This window comes from Aotus nancymaae, unplaced genomic scaffold (genome assembly GCF_030222135.1).
Source record: "Aotus nancymaae isolate 86718 unplaced genomic scaffold, 86718_ANA_hifiasm-v0.15.2.pri h1tg000030l, whole genome shotgun sequence".
Classification (NCBI taxonomy): domain Eukaryota; kingdom Metazoa; phylum Chordata; class Mammalia; order Primates; family Aotidae; genus Aotus; species Aotus nancymaae.
Window position 1 is genome coordinate 832,968 of NW_026988443.1, and position 15,663 is coordinate 848,630.

General features: G+C 41.7%; 1 protein-coding gene across 1 annotated transcript in view; it reads left to right on the top strand.

Annotated features, from left to right (window-relative positions):
* The first annotated feature begins 470 nt into the window (after positions 1-470).
* MRPS5 (mitochondrial ribosomal protein S5) overlaps positions 471-15,663 on the top strand; it is a 29,685-nt gene continuing 14,492 nt past the window's right edge. Inside the window, exons 1-5 of the mRNA XM_012438319.3 lie at positions 471-542; positions 4,908-4,988; positions 9,365-9,502; positions 12,442-12,567; positions 14,380-14,613. Of these exons, the coding sequence (XP_012293742.2) occupies positions 485-542; positions 4,908-4,988; positions 9,365-9,502; positions 12,442-12,567; positions 14,380-14,613 (637 nt within the window). The 5' untranslated portion in view covers positions 471-484. The remainder of the gene's footprint in view (positions 543-4,907; positions 4,989-9,364; positions 9,503-12,441; positions 12,568-14,379; positions 14,614-15,663) is intronic.

The window sequence follows — 15,663 nt, forward strand, 5'->3', positions numbered from 1 at the left end:
AGTCGGGAATGAGCACTTTCTCTACACTCCTCGTCTTATTCATCCCTTAGATCCTCATTGCACTTGGACCCTCCCTTTCCGTGCTCCTATGAACCTCGCCGGGGTCCGCAGTGCCAGTTCGGGTAAGCCCACGGTCCCCCGCCAGCGGACCTCTCCGGAGCCCCTGAAAGAGCAGCCAAATTCACCTAGTCGGTTCCACCCTCTTTCGGGCGCTAGCTTAGCCCGCCCACGCCCGGCCGCAGGTCCAAGCCCCGCCCTCGGGTCCTAACGCGAGGCCCCCGCGGGGCTGTCCGCGGCCGCGCCGGGCTCCACCTGCCGTGTAGCCCGTCCGGACAGTCCCCCACCCCGGCCTGCGCTGCGGTATAGACTTAGGCTTCGGGAATTCAGCTGGGGGCCGAGGCCCACCGTTTGATGAGGAGCAGTTGCGGTAGGCGGTGGGCAAGGCTGCCCTGGGCGCAGGCCGAGTCGCGGCTCGGGCTCCAGCATGGCGACGGCGGTGCGCGCTGCGGGCTGCCTCCCTGCGCTATGCACCGGGACGGCAGGTGAGAGCTGGGACGCCGGGAGCAGGGGCTCCGAGCGGGCCGGGAGGTGGGGGTTCGCCTGGGGCCTGCAGAATTCTGGGCGGAGGGAAGCGAGAAGCCGCGGCCCGGTTCCTCACGCCGTGCTCCCACCCTATGCAGACCCGCTGTGTGACCTTGCCCGCGTCCTCTCCCTCTCTGGGTCCCGGAGCTCTTGTCTGTAAAATGAGAGGGAACTGGAAGTCGTTCTCCGGGGTTCTTTCCTTCGCAAAATCGCTTGATCGTGCTTGGCGAAGAGGAGCGGGAACTGGCCAGTATTGCCTTTGGGGTGCGCGCGACCCCCGGGTTGATTTGGTATTGTCGGGGTGGGCTTGCCCTCCAGCATTACGCTCCGTGATAGAATTTGCATTTTCTGTTTGCTCAATTTTTTTTTTTTTTTTTTTTTTGAGACAGAGTCTCGCTCTGTCGCCAGGCGCCAGGATGGAGTGCCGTGGCGCGATTTCTGCTCACTGCAACCTGCGCCTCCCGGGCCCAAGCTATTCTCTTGCCTCAGCTTCCCGAGTAGCTGGGACTACAGGCGCGTGCCACCATGCCTAGCTAATTTTTGTATTTTTGAGTAGAGACGGGGTTTCACCATGTTGCCCAGGATGGTCTCAATCTCTTGACCTCTTGATCTGCTCACCTCGGCCTCCCAAAGTGCTGGGATTACAGGCATGAGCCACCGTGCCCGGCTTTGTTTCCTCAGTTTTACTGGAAGTCCACAATCCAGCGTTTGTAGTTTCGAAATCTGAAGACCCCTAAAACCCGAATATATGTATTTTAAAACTAATTTAGCTGCAATCTTTGCAGTCATTTGGCAGAAAATCTGACTAGAACATTCTTTTGTCCATGTTTTCGCCGTCTCCTCCTCTTTCAAGGCCCCGTTCAAATAGCTCCTAGCTGTTGTAGCTTTCCGTCATTTTCCTTACTTTATCTTTACAATGCTTTCGTGAGATAGAGACTGTTACTCCCATTTTACAGATGAGGTCGTTAAGGCACACAGATTCAGAAATTTGCTTAAGGTTAGACTAGGTGGACATCAGATTTGGCACTCATACCACCTGACTCCAAAGCCTGTTTTTTTGTTTTTGGTAATAGCCTCCTTGTTGAGATACAATTCACATACCATACAATTAATACATTTAAAGTGTATGTTTCAATGATTTTTAATATATCACCAGAGCGGTGCAGCCAACATTATCATCACTCCAAAAAGAAAACATGTACATTTTAGCTGTCACTCCCCAGCCTCCCGTTGGCCTCCAGCACAACCACTGATGTACTTTCCCTCTCTTTCTGTAACCTGCCTGTTCTGGACATTTCATATAAGTAGAATCATGTAATATGTGCTCTTTTGTGACTGGCTTCTTTTCATTTAGCATAATGTTGTAAAGGTTCATCCTTGTAGCATATACCAGTACTTCATCCTTTATGGATGAATAATATTCTATTGTATGAATACCGTATTTTGTTTATCTCCTCATCAGTTGAACATTTGGTTTGTTTACACCTTTTGGCTCTTAGGTCTATTTTGCTAGAAACATTTGTATGCAGTGTTTTTGTAAGTTTTTATTTCTCTTGGGTATATACTTAGGATTGTAATTGCTGGGTCCTATGGAAACTCTGTTTAATGTTTCTTTCATTCCCACCTTCTGTCGCCCAGGCTGGAGTGTAGTGGCACGATCACGGCTCACTGCAGCCTCCATCTAACAGGCTCAAGCGATCTTCACACCTCAGCCTCCTGAGTAGTTGGGATTACAGGTGCATGCCACCATGCCCAGCTAGTTTTTCCTTACTTTTTGTAGAGAGTGGGTCTCATTATGTTGCCAAGGCTGGTCTCTAACTCTTGGGATCAGGCAATTCTCCTGTTTTGGCCTCCCAAAGTGCTGCCATTGTAGGGTGAGCCACTGTGCTGGGACCTATGTTTTGGTGTTGAGGAACTGCCAAACTGTTTTCTAAAGTAGCTGTACCATTTTACATTCCTAGCAGTATATGAGGCTTCCAGTTTCTCCACATTCTTGCGAGCACTTAATATCTGTCTTTTTGACTATAGCCATCCTAGTGGATGTGGATTTTTTTTTTTTTTTTTTAAATACAGGGTCTCACCCCATTGCCCAGGTAGAAGTGCAGTGGCACAGTCACAGCTCACTGCAGCCTCCACCTTCTGGGCTCAGGTAACCCCTCCCACTTCTGAGTAGTTGGGACTACGGGTGTGTGCCATCACACCTGGCTCATTTTAAAAAAATTCTGTAGAGACAGGATCTCACAATGTTGACCAGGCTGGTTTTGAACTCCTGGGCTTGAGCAGTCCTCCCGCCTTGGTCTCCCAAAGTGTTGAGATTACAGGCATGAGCCTCTGTACCTGGCCAGCCCAGTGGATGTGAAGGGTTATCAGTTTGTGGTTTTGATTTGCATTTCCCTCATGAATAAGAAGCACATTATCATGTGTTAATGGCCATTTGTGTATGTTTTTTAGAGAAATATCTATTCAAATATTTTGCCCACTTTTAAATTGGGTTGTCTTTTTATTGTTGAATTGTAGGTGTTCTTTATATATTCTAGGTATAAGACCCTTATATCAGATAGATGATTTGCAAAATTTTTGTCCCATTCTGTGTGTTGTCTGTTCACTGTCTTGATAGTATTTTTGAAGCCACAAGTTTTAAATTTTGGTGAAGTCTCATTGATCTATTTTTTCTTTCTGTTGTTGTGCTTTAGGTGTCTCATCTAAGAAGCCATTGCAAAATCCAAGGTCATGATGATTTACCCCTATTTTTTTTTTTTTTTTTTGAGACGGAGTTTTGCTCTTGTTACCCAGGCTGGAGTGCAATGGCACGATCTCGGCTCACCGCAACCTCATCTCCTGGGTTCAAGCAATTCTCCTGCCTCAGCCTCCTGAGTAGCTGGGATTACAGGCACGCGCCACCATGCCCAGCTAATTTTTGTATTTTTAGTAGAGACGGGGTTTCACCATGTTGACCAGGATGGTCTCGATCTCTTGACCTCATGATCCACCCACCTCGGCCTCCCAAAGTGCTGGGATTACAGGCGTGAGCCACCACGCCCGGCCCCCTATGTTTTCTTCTAAAAGTTTCATCATCTTAGCTCTTACCTATAAGTCTTTGGTCCATTTTGAATTAATTTTTTTTTTATTTTGAATTAATTTTCTTTTCTTTTTCTTCTATTTTTTTTTTTTCTGAGACAGAGTCTCGCTCTGTTGCAGGCTGGAGTGCAGTGGTGCAGTCTCAGCTCACTGCAACCTCTGCCTCCCGGGTTCAAGCGATCCTCCTGCCTCAGCCTCCCGAGTAGTTGGGACTGCAGGCGTGCACCTTTTTGTGTTTTTAGTAGAAATGGGGTTTCACCATGTTGGCCAGAATGGTCTTGATATCTTGACCTCGTGATCCACCCACCTCAGCCTCCCAAAGTGCTGGGATTACCGGCCTGAGTCACTGCGCCCGGCCTGAATTAATTTTTATCTATGATGTGAGGCAGGGTGCCAACTTCATTCTTTTATATGTTGATATCCAGTTGTCCCAGCACCACTTCTTGAAAACATGATTCTTTCCTCATTGAATGGTCTTGACACTTTTGTCAAAAATCACTTGCCATAAATGCTTCGTCGGAGCCTGTTCTGGATTACCAGTGTGTGAGGGGGCACACGGTACGGTCAGCCTGGTGCTGCGGGGGTTCCAGAGGGAAGCAGGAACACTGCAGAATCAGGGAGCCTTCGCTAACAGGTGTTGTTTCAGACAGGGAACCTTGCAGAGACACAGAAGTATGCAAAAGCACAGTGGGTTCACGACTGACTATAAGTCTGGCATGACCAGAGGGAGGATGGAGGAGAGAGAGGTGGGGCAGCAGGCTGGTGTGGAAGCTTAGGGCCATGTGGCAGGCCTATAGGCTATGCTGAGGAGTTTTGACTTTGTTCTGAAGGTAGTAGGGAACCAGAGAATAATCTATCAGAGCTGTGAAGTGACAGACCTGTTGTTTTAGAAAAGCCATGAAGCAGAGGGGGAGAAATTGAAAGCAGGAAACCTACTAGGAAACTGTTGTTACTCTGTGGCTGAATGATGATGAAACTTGAGCAAATAAGAGTCATTGAGGCCACAGGAAAAGGTACAGCTGACAGGTGGATTGATTTTTGAGGAAACTGAAGGGCTTGGTAACTAGTTGGCTGTGAGGGTGAAGGGAGAAGATGAGGTGTGATGTCAGCTACTTGACGAGTTGTCCCGGAGCCCAGAAATTACTTCTTCCCTTGTCTTGGTTATTTATTCTATATTTTGTGGGTGTTACTGTTTAAAATGTTCCTTTTCATGTAGACATGTATCTTCATTTTTTTTTAATTTGCAGGTCATTTATTGGGGAGACAGCTTTCCCTAAACATCTTACCAACAGCTTCCATTTTGGCATGGAAGACTGCTCTCAGCAATGGTGAGATTCATTAATGCTACTACCTTTTCTCATAAGACGTAATGTCGGAGTAGTTTCTATAGTTTTTAAAAATGTCAATAATCACCTGCTTTTTTCTCTTCTCTCTTATTTTTTCATTTGTTAGCCTGTTTAGTCTTACTGCAATAATCACATTCTTTATGATAGAAATACATAGGATTTGAAGAGTATTTTCAGATTTCTTAACGATTGCAATTGTTATGATTCCACACTTTAAAAAATAATAACTAAATAATAATTACTGGGTTGTTTCTGTGTATTAGACTTAGAGCTATTATTTTGATTAATCCTCACACCAGTTTTTATGAGGGAGTTACGATTCCCGTTTTATAGACAATGAAGTGAGTCTCTGAGAGGCTAAGTGACTTGTTAGGAACACACAGCCAGTACCTGGCAGGATTGGGACCTGAGCTGTCTGGAGACTGTGATGCTTTCTCATACTGTAGCACCAGCCCTTCACTGCCTTTCACTGCCATAGGACAGGGCCCTCTCTTCATTCACTCTCTAGGAAGGAAGGAAGCCAACCCATGCTGAGCCCATTATACTTGTGATCTGTTAAATCCTGTTTTTTTTACATGGACTATAGTTAAGACAGAATTGAAATCTTACTGTCCCCTTGAGTACTTGGAACTCTCAGTTGCTAGGCTTGGCTTTTACTCTTGTTCCCTTTCCTCTTGTTAACTTCACCTGTGAGATGCCTTTATAGCTCGGTTGAGAGGTCCTGGAGAGGAGCTTAGCAGACCTGGGCTCTTCGCTTTGTCTGTTCACTTGTTGGTTGGTTGATTCATTCATTTACTCGCTCACTCACTCACTCACTCACTCACTCACTCACTCACTCACTCACAAGATGCTTCCTCTATTACTGTGAGCCAGGCAGGGTCCCCGACCTGAGCTAATGTGGGGCCTAGAGAGGGCTTCTGTGAGGAAAGTAGAGCAGAGCGTTTACGGCCAAGGGGACAGCCCCTGGCAAGGCCCTGGGTGGGGAAGAGGCTGACTGTTGGAGTGAAAGCAGAATTCTCTGCTCCACCACTTCCTATCTTTGCAGCCAGGTGCAAACGTGACCTGGGAGCCCTGGTTTCCTCATCCATAAAATAGGGATAGTAATTTCTACTTTGAACTGTTATATTATTTCTTAAAATGTTGAACTTCCAAAAAGGTACTAAAAGGATTATATTTTAAAACCAATTCCCTTTTCTACTCCTTCTCATTGCCAGTGACACTTTTTAATTATTTCAGTTTTCTCTGGTTATATTTATAAGTTATGTTGTGGATATTCTTTATCAACATTGTTACGTTAATTGAGAATTTAACTCTTCATTTTCCCTGCTTTCTCCAACATAGTTATAAGCACACTTTTGATTAATCTCCGATCAGTGTTTTTATTGTTAAGTTTGTATATACTTATAGCTGAGTTAGGTAGAATTCTATCATTACATTTTCTTTTTCCTACAACAGTTTCCTTAGTACCTGTTACTATATTTTTGTAAGTGCTGCAATAGATGGGTCAGACAAATAGCAATAGTTTTCTAAAATCTCTCAAACACGTCATTGATCAGCTGGTTTGACGTAATAGATGAGATTTAAATTAGAAGGAAGAAGTTCATCATGGTGAAAACTGTAAATGCTGAAACAAAAAACCCTCGAGATCAGACTCTGTGTGATGTTTGTTTTTGAGAGTCTTGCTCTGTTGCCCAGGTTGGAGTGCAATGGCACTATCTCGGCTTACTACAACCTTTGTCTCTGGGTTCAAGTGATTCTTCTGCCTCAGCCTCCTGAGTAGCTGGGACTACAGGCGTGTGCCACCATGCCTGGCTAATTTTTGTATTTTCAGTAGAGACAGGATTTTACCATGTTGGCTAGGATGGTTAGAACTGACCTCAAGTGATCCGCCCGCCTTGGCCTCCTGAAGTGCTGGGTTTACAGGCATGTACCACCACGCCCAGGTAATTTTTGTATTTTTGGTAGAGACAGGGTTTCACTATGTTGGCCAGGATGGTCTTGAACTCCTGACCTCAAGTGATCTACCCACCTTGGCCTCCCAAAGGACTCTGGGTGTCTTTGACTTGACCCACACAAGGGTGCTTTTTGGGCTTGGCGCATTTTGGACTCCAGGGCAACTGTTTCCTGAGACGGGGAGTTCATAGACTGAAATTAATAATAATTCAGAAAATGAGAGCAAAACTGATAATTGATCATTGATGGATAATCTATAACTGAGTGATTTAGCATAAGCTGATGCCATCCCGTTTTAAAAATTACAACACATTTTAAACAAAGTCGGTTGTAACAGTGTATTATAAGTGACTGCTTCTCAACTCTAAAGTCAATTTCTTTCTGCTTTTGACAATTGGACGTTTTTAACATTATTAGATAGGAGAAATATTTCAGGCTTTCAAAAAAGGTTAAAGAATTCTAAATTTGTTAGTAACAATTTTCCACTTTTCGAAGTATATCCGAGATTGCAGTACTAAACAGTACAAGATTAAATATCTTCTTTAATGTTAATGTAAGTAACCTAATATTAAGTAAGATATTTTGTTGAAAATTAAAGAGTTGGCCAGGTGTGGTGGCTCACGCCTGTAATCCCAGCACTTTGGGAGGCTGAGGCAGGCAGATCACATGAGGTCAGGAGTTCAAGACCAGCTTGGCCAACACGGTGAAACCCTGTCTCTACTAAAAATATGAAAATTAGCCGGGTATGGTGGTGGTGCCTGTAATCCCAGCTACTCAGGAGGCTGAGGCAGAAGAATCACTTGACCTGGGAGGTGGAGGTTGTAGTCAGCCGAGATCGTGGCCATTGCACTCCAGCCTGAGTGACAAGAGCAGAACTCCATCGCCAAAAAAAAAAAAAAGAAAAAAAGAAAAAGAGCATACAAGGAAACCTAAAACTAAAGTGTATGCTGCATGATGGGATTTGGAATGATGAAGTCCTCAGTTTAAAAATGAAAAGCCAGTATTTCCCATCTACTTTTTATTTACTAATTCATTAAGTGAGCTAATAGGTCCAGAGGGACCTCAGGGTGTCATCTGTCTGCCTCTGTGCAGCTTAGTAAGTCATCTGAAATCAGAATTAATGTTTAAATCCCACCTACTAACTAGTCTTGTGACTTTCAGCAACTCCCTAACCTCATAGACCTAAGTTTATTTTGTAAAATGAAGGGGTTGGATTAAATGATCTAGTTTAGTTAGATCATTTAAATTAATTAAGAGAGGAATAACCTTTTAATTAAATTTTGATATTTAAATAATTTTAAAGATCATCTAAAATCATTCAAAGATCATCTAATTTAATTAAAAGGGGATTGTTCCTTTATTTTTCAGTGTCTGTATGCTGTGGACATATTTCGATAGCTTACTGTAACCATTTAATACTACTTGTTATTGCCATGGAAGGTCATTGCTGGTGTGTGGCCCTCTGTGGCCATAAAACAGCTGTTACCATCTTCTTCGTCACTTCATGTAGACTTGAAAATAGCTGTTGTCACTGTTTGATTTTCTATTTTTCAAGCCCATACCCTTAAATAACTTTGTTTTCTTTTCTCTAGGGCTGTTCTAATTTCCTGTATCACTTCTCTTGTAGTCACTAGTATCTCTATTGAAATGCAAAGCTTAAGGGTGTGTGCACTCTTATTTGTTAGGAGTGTTCCCATTTCTTCACATCCACCAATTCTCACCCTCCCCTCTTCCTTCACAGGACTTTACCCTCCATGAATTGATTAGATGCTGCCTCTAAGACATAGATGTTTAAAAACTTTTTAAGTAGTATGTGCATTTGGTGATAACAATTTCAAAAAATACAAAAAAAGCAAGTCCCTCATATCCAGTTTTAAATGTATCATATTTCTTCCCCAGAGGCAACTGTTGTTTCCAGGTTCCTGCATACTTCTGGGATAGTCTATGAAGTGCATTCATGGCCGCTCCTTGTTTTTTGACATGAAGGGTAGGATAGTGTACATGCTCTCCTGCACCTTGCGCTTCTGACCAGGCCAGTTGCAGGTCTTTCCACTGCAGTATCTTGCTGGCTGCATACAGCAGAGGGCGCCAATTGCCCTGAGTAGACTGCTCATCTAGGTTATCGAGTGCAGTGCAGAAACTCTGGTATGGACAAATCTTCTTTCTTTACACATTGCGCCCATTGTGTGGATGAACTATAACTTTCCCAATTAGGATGGGCATTTAGGTTGTTATTGGTCAAAAGTTTTGTTTTATTTTTAAAAGAAAGACTGTCCTAAAAATCTGATTCTTAGAAGTTCAGGATTTTAGTGACTTATTTTTGTTAGTAATGATTATTTGATGCTATCAGTGTTTTTCCACAGCCATGAAGTGTCTAACTCAAAGTTTAACCCATCTGCCTACAGGCCCTTTGTCATCACTGGGAACCAGAGACACCCATCCTTACGCCAGCTTGAGCCGTGTGCTGCAGACACAATGCCGTGTTTCTTCTTCCAGTTACCTGATGGGCCAGCAGTATAGACCGTATAGTTTCTTCACTAAATGTATGTAGAGTGGCCACAAACTTCCTGTTTCTTGAAACAGGAAAAGGATTTCTTGTATCTGAATTTTTCATCTTTTTTATATGAATTAAGATTTTAGTGATTAGAATGTACTGTTAAAATGAAAATGTTCCTTGATGTACCTCCTAGAATTATCTTACATGCTACCATTTGTATTTTGGGGAGTTCCAGTTTGCTTTAGTCCCCTCATTTGGGGCACCTGAGGCCTGAAGAATATTGAATCATGGCCAATATCCCTTGCTGACTTAGATTCACACCAAGAATATATTCATGTTTTCATTTGTGCCTTAGTTGAGGAGACAGGACATCTAATTGGGAAAAGTTAGTTTTAAGGAGATTTATTCATTAACACTACTCTTATTTGTGATAGCGTTTGAAAGAGTCTAATCTGAACTGAGACTAGCTTGTCAGGTAATAAACGGAGATTGAAGGCCAGGCACAGTGGCTCATGCCTGTAATCCCAGCACTTTGGGAGGCCGAGGCAGGTGGATCATGAGCTCAGGAGTTCAAGACCAGCCTGACCAATTTAGTGAAACCCTGTCTCTACTAAAAATACAAAAATTAGCTGGGTATGTTGGCATGCGCCTGTAGTCCCAGATGCTCGGGAGGCTAAGGTGATCACACCATTGCATTCCAGCCTGAGCAACAAGAAGCTCTGTCTCCTAAATAAATAAATAAATGGAGATTGAATTCACAACTCAGCATTAGGCAGGTTAAAAGAAATTAATATTACAAAGACAGTTCATTATTAGTTTAGAATATTTGGTAAATGCAGGGAAAAAAAAGAGATAGTCACCTGTATTCCTACTACCCTGAAATACTGAGTTTGCTGCTTTTTTCATGTAGTAATATATTACATTTTTCAATGGACTTCTGCAGTGCAGTCTTACGACCATAGAATATTTCATTGTATAGATTCTATACATTCTATACAATGTATTCATTCTATACAATGAAATATTCTATGGTCGTAAGACTGCACAGCTCGATTTAATTTGGAAATCTCCTGATAACTAGGTCATTTGTGTCGCAACAACACAGAAAAGTCTTGGTGGGGGATTAAGCAACATAGGTTTAGCTGAACCTGCAGATTTCAGTACAGAGAAGAGAGAGATGGGTAGAGTTGGGGCTTTTAGTCTCTCCCCTTGGTATCCATAGCCCCAGTTTTTTCTAAGAGTTGACTTAGTACTTTAGTGGGTATATCAGATTTACAAGCCTTGGGAATTTTTATTTTTTAATAGCCTTTTTCCGTTCTAAAAATCCTTGTTCTAGAGGTGGCCTTACCCTCCGAGACCTCATCCTTCATGGTTGTTCTACCCCTGCCTCGGACTCTCTTCATTCACTGGCATTCTTCCTCAGTTACAAGACTCAGTACTTTTGTGGGTTTATGGCTCCAAGTAATAGTAAGATTCACTCCAGTGAGGCCATCTCAGTTGAAACTTGCATGTGGCTAGTTTTTGCTGTTTCAGTAGGAAATAGTCTTTGATTTTCTGAATCTCCAGGAAATAGGACACACTTTTTCAAAACTTGTTAAGATTTCCTACGAATATCGAACCTTGTCCTTGCAAACCTATCTCTTTTCTGTGGAGGATCCACTGTTTAAATCCCTTTGATTCAAATTAGCAAGCTGTGTTACTTAGCATGATTAAGAGAGAAGTAACTTGGTGTATAAAATTAGATACTACAGTGGATTTATGTATATGTGTGTATATATATAACATGAACTTTATCTTTTATAACTATGATAGTTAATAGGTGTATATATTAACCTAGCTTCACCCTTCCGGAAAATGACAGAAAGGATTGAAATGATAGTAGATGTGTTCTAACTAGCCTTTTAGGTTATTTGGAATCTTAGACCTGTTGTAAAAATAGTAAAATCTCTATTAAAAGAACTTAATTCACCTTATAGCCATTATAGAACATTATGATCATGAATAATATTTAAGAATATGGGAAAAGACTCACAAACCAATATATACTATGCATACATGTATAAAGAAAAAGGTACAATGTACATTCTTATCTAACAGTGGTAATGGGATTATAATTATTACATTCTGTATTTTCCGGATTTAAAAAAAAATAACTATTTTATAATTTGAAAAAGGATTAAAAACATTTTTAATAGCATAATGGTATTCAAAGGTTGACTAATGACTTGCTGTCTTTTTCTTTTTCTTTTTTTTTTTTTTTTTTTTTTTGAGACAGTCTTGCTCTGTCTTCAAGGCTGGAGTACAGTGGCATAATTATAGTAATCTCAAACTCCCACCTCAGCCTTTCAAGTAGCTGGGGCCGTGGGCACATGCCACCACACCTGGCTAATATTTGAATTTTTAGTAGAGATGATGTCTCACTGTATTGTCCAGTCTGGACTCAAACTCTGGGCTCAGGTGGCCCTCCTGCCTCAGCCTCCCACAGTTCTGGGATTATAGGAATGTGCCTGGTCAACAGCTGATTTTATAACTATAGATTGTGGTCCAGATTCATGGGTTCAGATTGAAATGTTGATTCTTGTTTGGACTAGGAAACTTAGGAAGGATAGTTATTATTTTACTGCTTATAATGGAGGCAAGAGGACAGGGAGGAGGCCTACATCATGGTTGATAAAATATCAGGGAAAAAAACTTATTGGTAAGTAACTGAGATTTAAATGCTGGCTTTTAAACAGAGGGCAAAATCAAATAGTGAGAGTTTTGTGGAGGAAAGTAATAGAATTGTCTCTTCTTGGGCTTTCCAAATGTAACCATCTGATATGTGCAAAGAATGATTTAATTTTGCTTTCATTACCTCAGTGATATATGGGTAAAGCTATAAGCTGACCTCTACTTCCCTTATTATTCTATAGGAGAGCATAGACCATTGCTTGAAAACTACAGAATTAGAAAAAAAAAAAAAAAAAAAACCCTGTTTCATTACAGTGACTGCAGGTGAGCTGTGGAAAGGTGCTTTAGCAGAGACCGGTGCTGGAACAAGAAAAGGAAGAGGCAAAAGAAGTAAAAAGAAGAAAAGAAAGGATCTGAACAGGGGTCAGATCATCGGTGAAGGTAAACTTATTCATAAAAACAACTAAAGTGCTTTTTAAAGTTTTTTATCCCAGATTTTAAAGATACTTTACAAATGAGAAGCATCAAAACATTTCTCATGAAGGGCACTAGAATCCGTGGTTTTAGAATTCAACCAGATGACTTACTACTCATTTCCAGGATTCTGGGGGAGGAAGATCCCGTAGAAATGGATTTATTCATTCAGCAAGCATTAAATATCCCTGTGTGTCATCTCCTATAACAGTGTGTGCCCTCAAAAAGGTTATGATTAGTGGTAAAATAGAGAATAAATGGAGAGTTGGCAAATATTCCCTGGAAAGGGAAGATAGTAAATGTTTTTGGCTTTGTGAGTTACATAGTCTGTTTTGCAGCTGCTCAACTCTGCTGTTGTAGAAAAGTTTTAGGTTTTTAATACTTTTAAATGCTTTTTATCTGTATAGCATCCAATTTTTCAACAAACAGCCACAGACAGTACACTGTGGAATAGGCATCACTATGTTCCAGTAAAACTTCATTTACAAAAACAAGTGGTGGACTTAGTTGGCCTGTGGGCCTTAGTTTGTTGACACCTAGAACACACAATTGTTTATACTCATGGTTTTGGAAGAGTAAAAATAGTGTAGTGTACTTCAATCAGCCCTTCTTGTCCTGTGCTTGCTGACAAACCATCTTTGATAGTAATGACCTTTCAGGAATAAAGAAAACACCTGGTACCACACCTCCAGCATCACATGTCTACTCGGATGTTTTTCTTTTTTTCTTACCTTATATCTTTTTTTTTTTTTTTTTTTTGAGACGGAGTTTCGCTCTTGTTACCCAGGCTGGAGTGCAATGGCGCGATCTCGGCTTACCGCAACCTCCGCCTCCTGGGTTCAGGCAATTCTCCTGCCTCAGTCTCCTGAGTAGCTGCGATTACAGGCACGTGCCACCATGCCCAGCTAATTTTTTGTATTAGTAGAGATGGGGTTTCACCATGTTGACCAGGATGGCCTCAATCTCTTGACCTAGTGATCTACCCGCCTCGGCCTCCCAAAGTGCTGGGATTACAGGCTTGAGCCATTCTTACCTTATATCTTATTTTTTTAACACTTGTTTTTTAAAATTATAAGAATCATGTATATATACTTTCTCAGTAAAAAATATAAAGATTACAGAGAAACCTAAAGTCCCCCTGGATGCTGCTTCTACTTTCTTCAGTCCTCTCTCCCTCAAGGAAACCACTGGCCTCATATTGGTGTGTTTCCTTCAGTTTTTTAATACATAAATACCTAAAAAGGTAATACTAAAGGTATTATGTATTTAATTTATGGATAAATACCTAAAAAGAAATAGATATCTTTGTTAAAAAAAATAATTTAGATTATGTCACATGGTACTTGTTGTCTGACAGTTTACTTTTTTCATTCAATAATAAGTCTTGGAAATTATGCCCCATCAGAACCTAGAGAGCTACCTCGTTCTTTTGATTTAATGCAGAATGCTTCAGTGGAGATGCTGTGGTTCATTTAACCAGTCCACAATTGCTGGATATTTGGACTACTTGCATTGCTTGCTTTTACAAATAATATTTCAGTGGATGTCCTTGTTCAAGCATCCATATGCTTTGTACCTGTATGTGAGTGTTTCTTTAGGTAATACCATGAAGTACATTTAAGATTTTGATTGTGCCAAGTGACCTACCAAGGTAATATGTTAGCTTATGCTCCAGTGAACAGTGTCATCATTATCTGTACATGGATTGCATGATTTTTTAACACTTGGAAAATGGGTACTTTAAAAAAATTATTATTTATAATATTTTTAAACCTTCAGGGCATTGTGGTTTTCTGTGGCCTGGTCTGAATGTTCCTCTTATGAAAAATGGAGCAGTGCAGACCATTGCCCAAAGAAGCAAGGAAGAACAGGAGAAGGTGAAGGCGGACATGATCCAGCAGAGAGAAGAGTGGGACCGAAGGAGGAAGATGAAGGTTAAACGGGAGCGAGGATGGAGTGGAAGGTCATGGGGAGGCGTCAGTCTTGGACCCCCTGACCCTGGTCCTAATGGAGGTAGCAGACTCCTGGTTTTGTTTGCCTTTGTGACAAAGACAGAGAGAGTGCTTGTAGTTTAAAATTTCCTTGAAATGGTATTATTACTTGTCTTTATTTTGCCTTTTTCCAAAAAAGATTTGAGCATCTTTGAAATAACATATATTAATATCCCAACTGTATTTTATGGAGTGCAGAAGTATTCTACTAACAGGATAGAAAGCACTGGGTTCCTGGTGTTTATTGTGTACCTTCTCAGATCCTTAAATGTGGGGATGTGCACTGTAGACCTGCAGGAGCTGCCTGTAGGATACAGTGTTTCCCAAAAACTGTTGGCCACAGGGGCACCTGTGGAGCAGCATGGCTTGGGAGTGCTATTTCCGTACTAGAAGTCAGCAAAGCAGATAGTTGTCATTAATCCTATAAAAGAACACATGAAGCAAATATTGAAAATACTTAGGCCAAATTTGAAAACAAAGTTTCCCGCTCCCTCTTTGAGTATGTAAAGCAGTAAAAATCATCCAAGAAGCCTATTCTTGTCGATGAATGAGAGAAGAGGAAATAGCTGAGAGTTTGACTGCTTTCTTAAGAACTTTGGTGTAAAGAGGAGGGGAGAGGTTGAAATGGAGAGATTCCAAGGAACATGCTTAGAACTGATCAAAATGCTTCAGTCAGGAGGAGGAAGGTATGGAAGGAAGAGAACAAAGTCAATGAACCAAGTCCCTCACAACGGCCCAGATCCAGAGTCTAGAGACATGGCTTCACTTGTTCACAGAAGGAAGGGCAGGGCAGAGAGTCAGGTGAGCCTGTGGGGTTGTAGTGGAAAGGTAGGGGAGGGCGTTGCGTAATGTGGGGCCGCAGTTGGTCTGTAAGGAAGAGGTGGAATCATCTGCGGAGAGTGAGGTGGGAACATTGATGATTATGGCCTCCAGATTATTTATGAAAAGGTAGGGTATCTGAAACTGGCTTTGAAATTAGCCAGTGGAGTGAGAGTTGAACAGAGTTTAGAGGAAAGAAAATTGGCTGTGGGTTGATGTGTGTTGAAGCTGACTAATGCATACATAAGCTTTT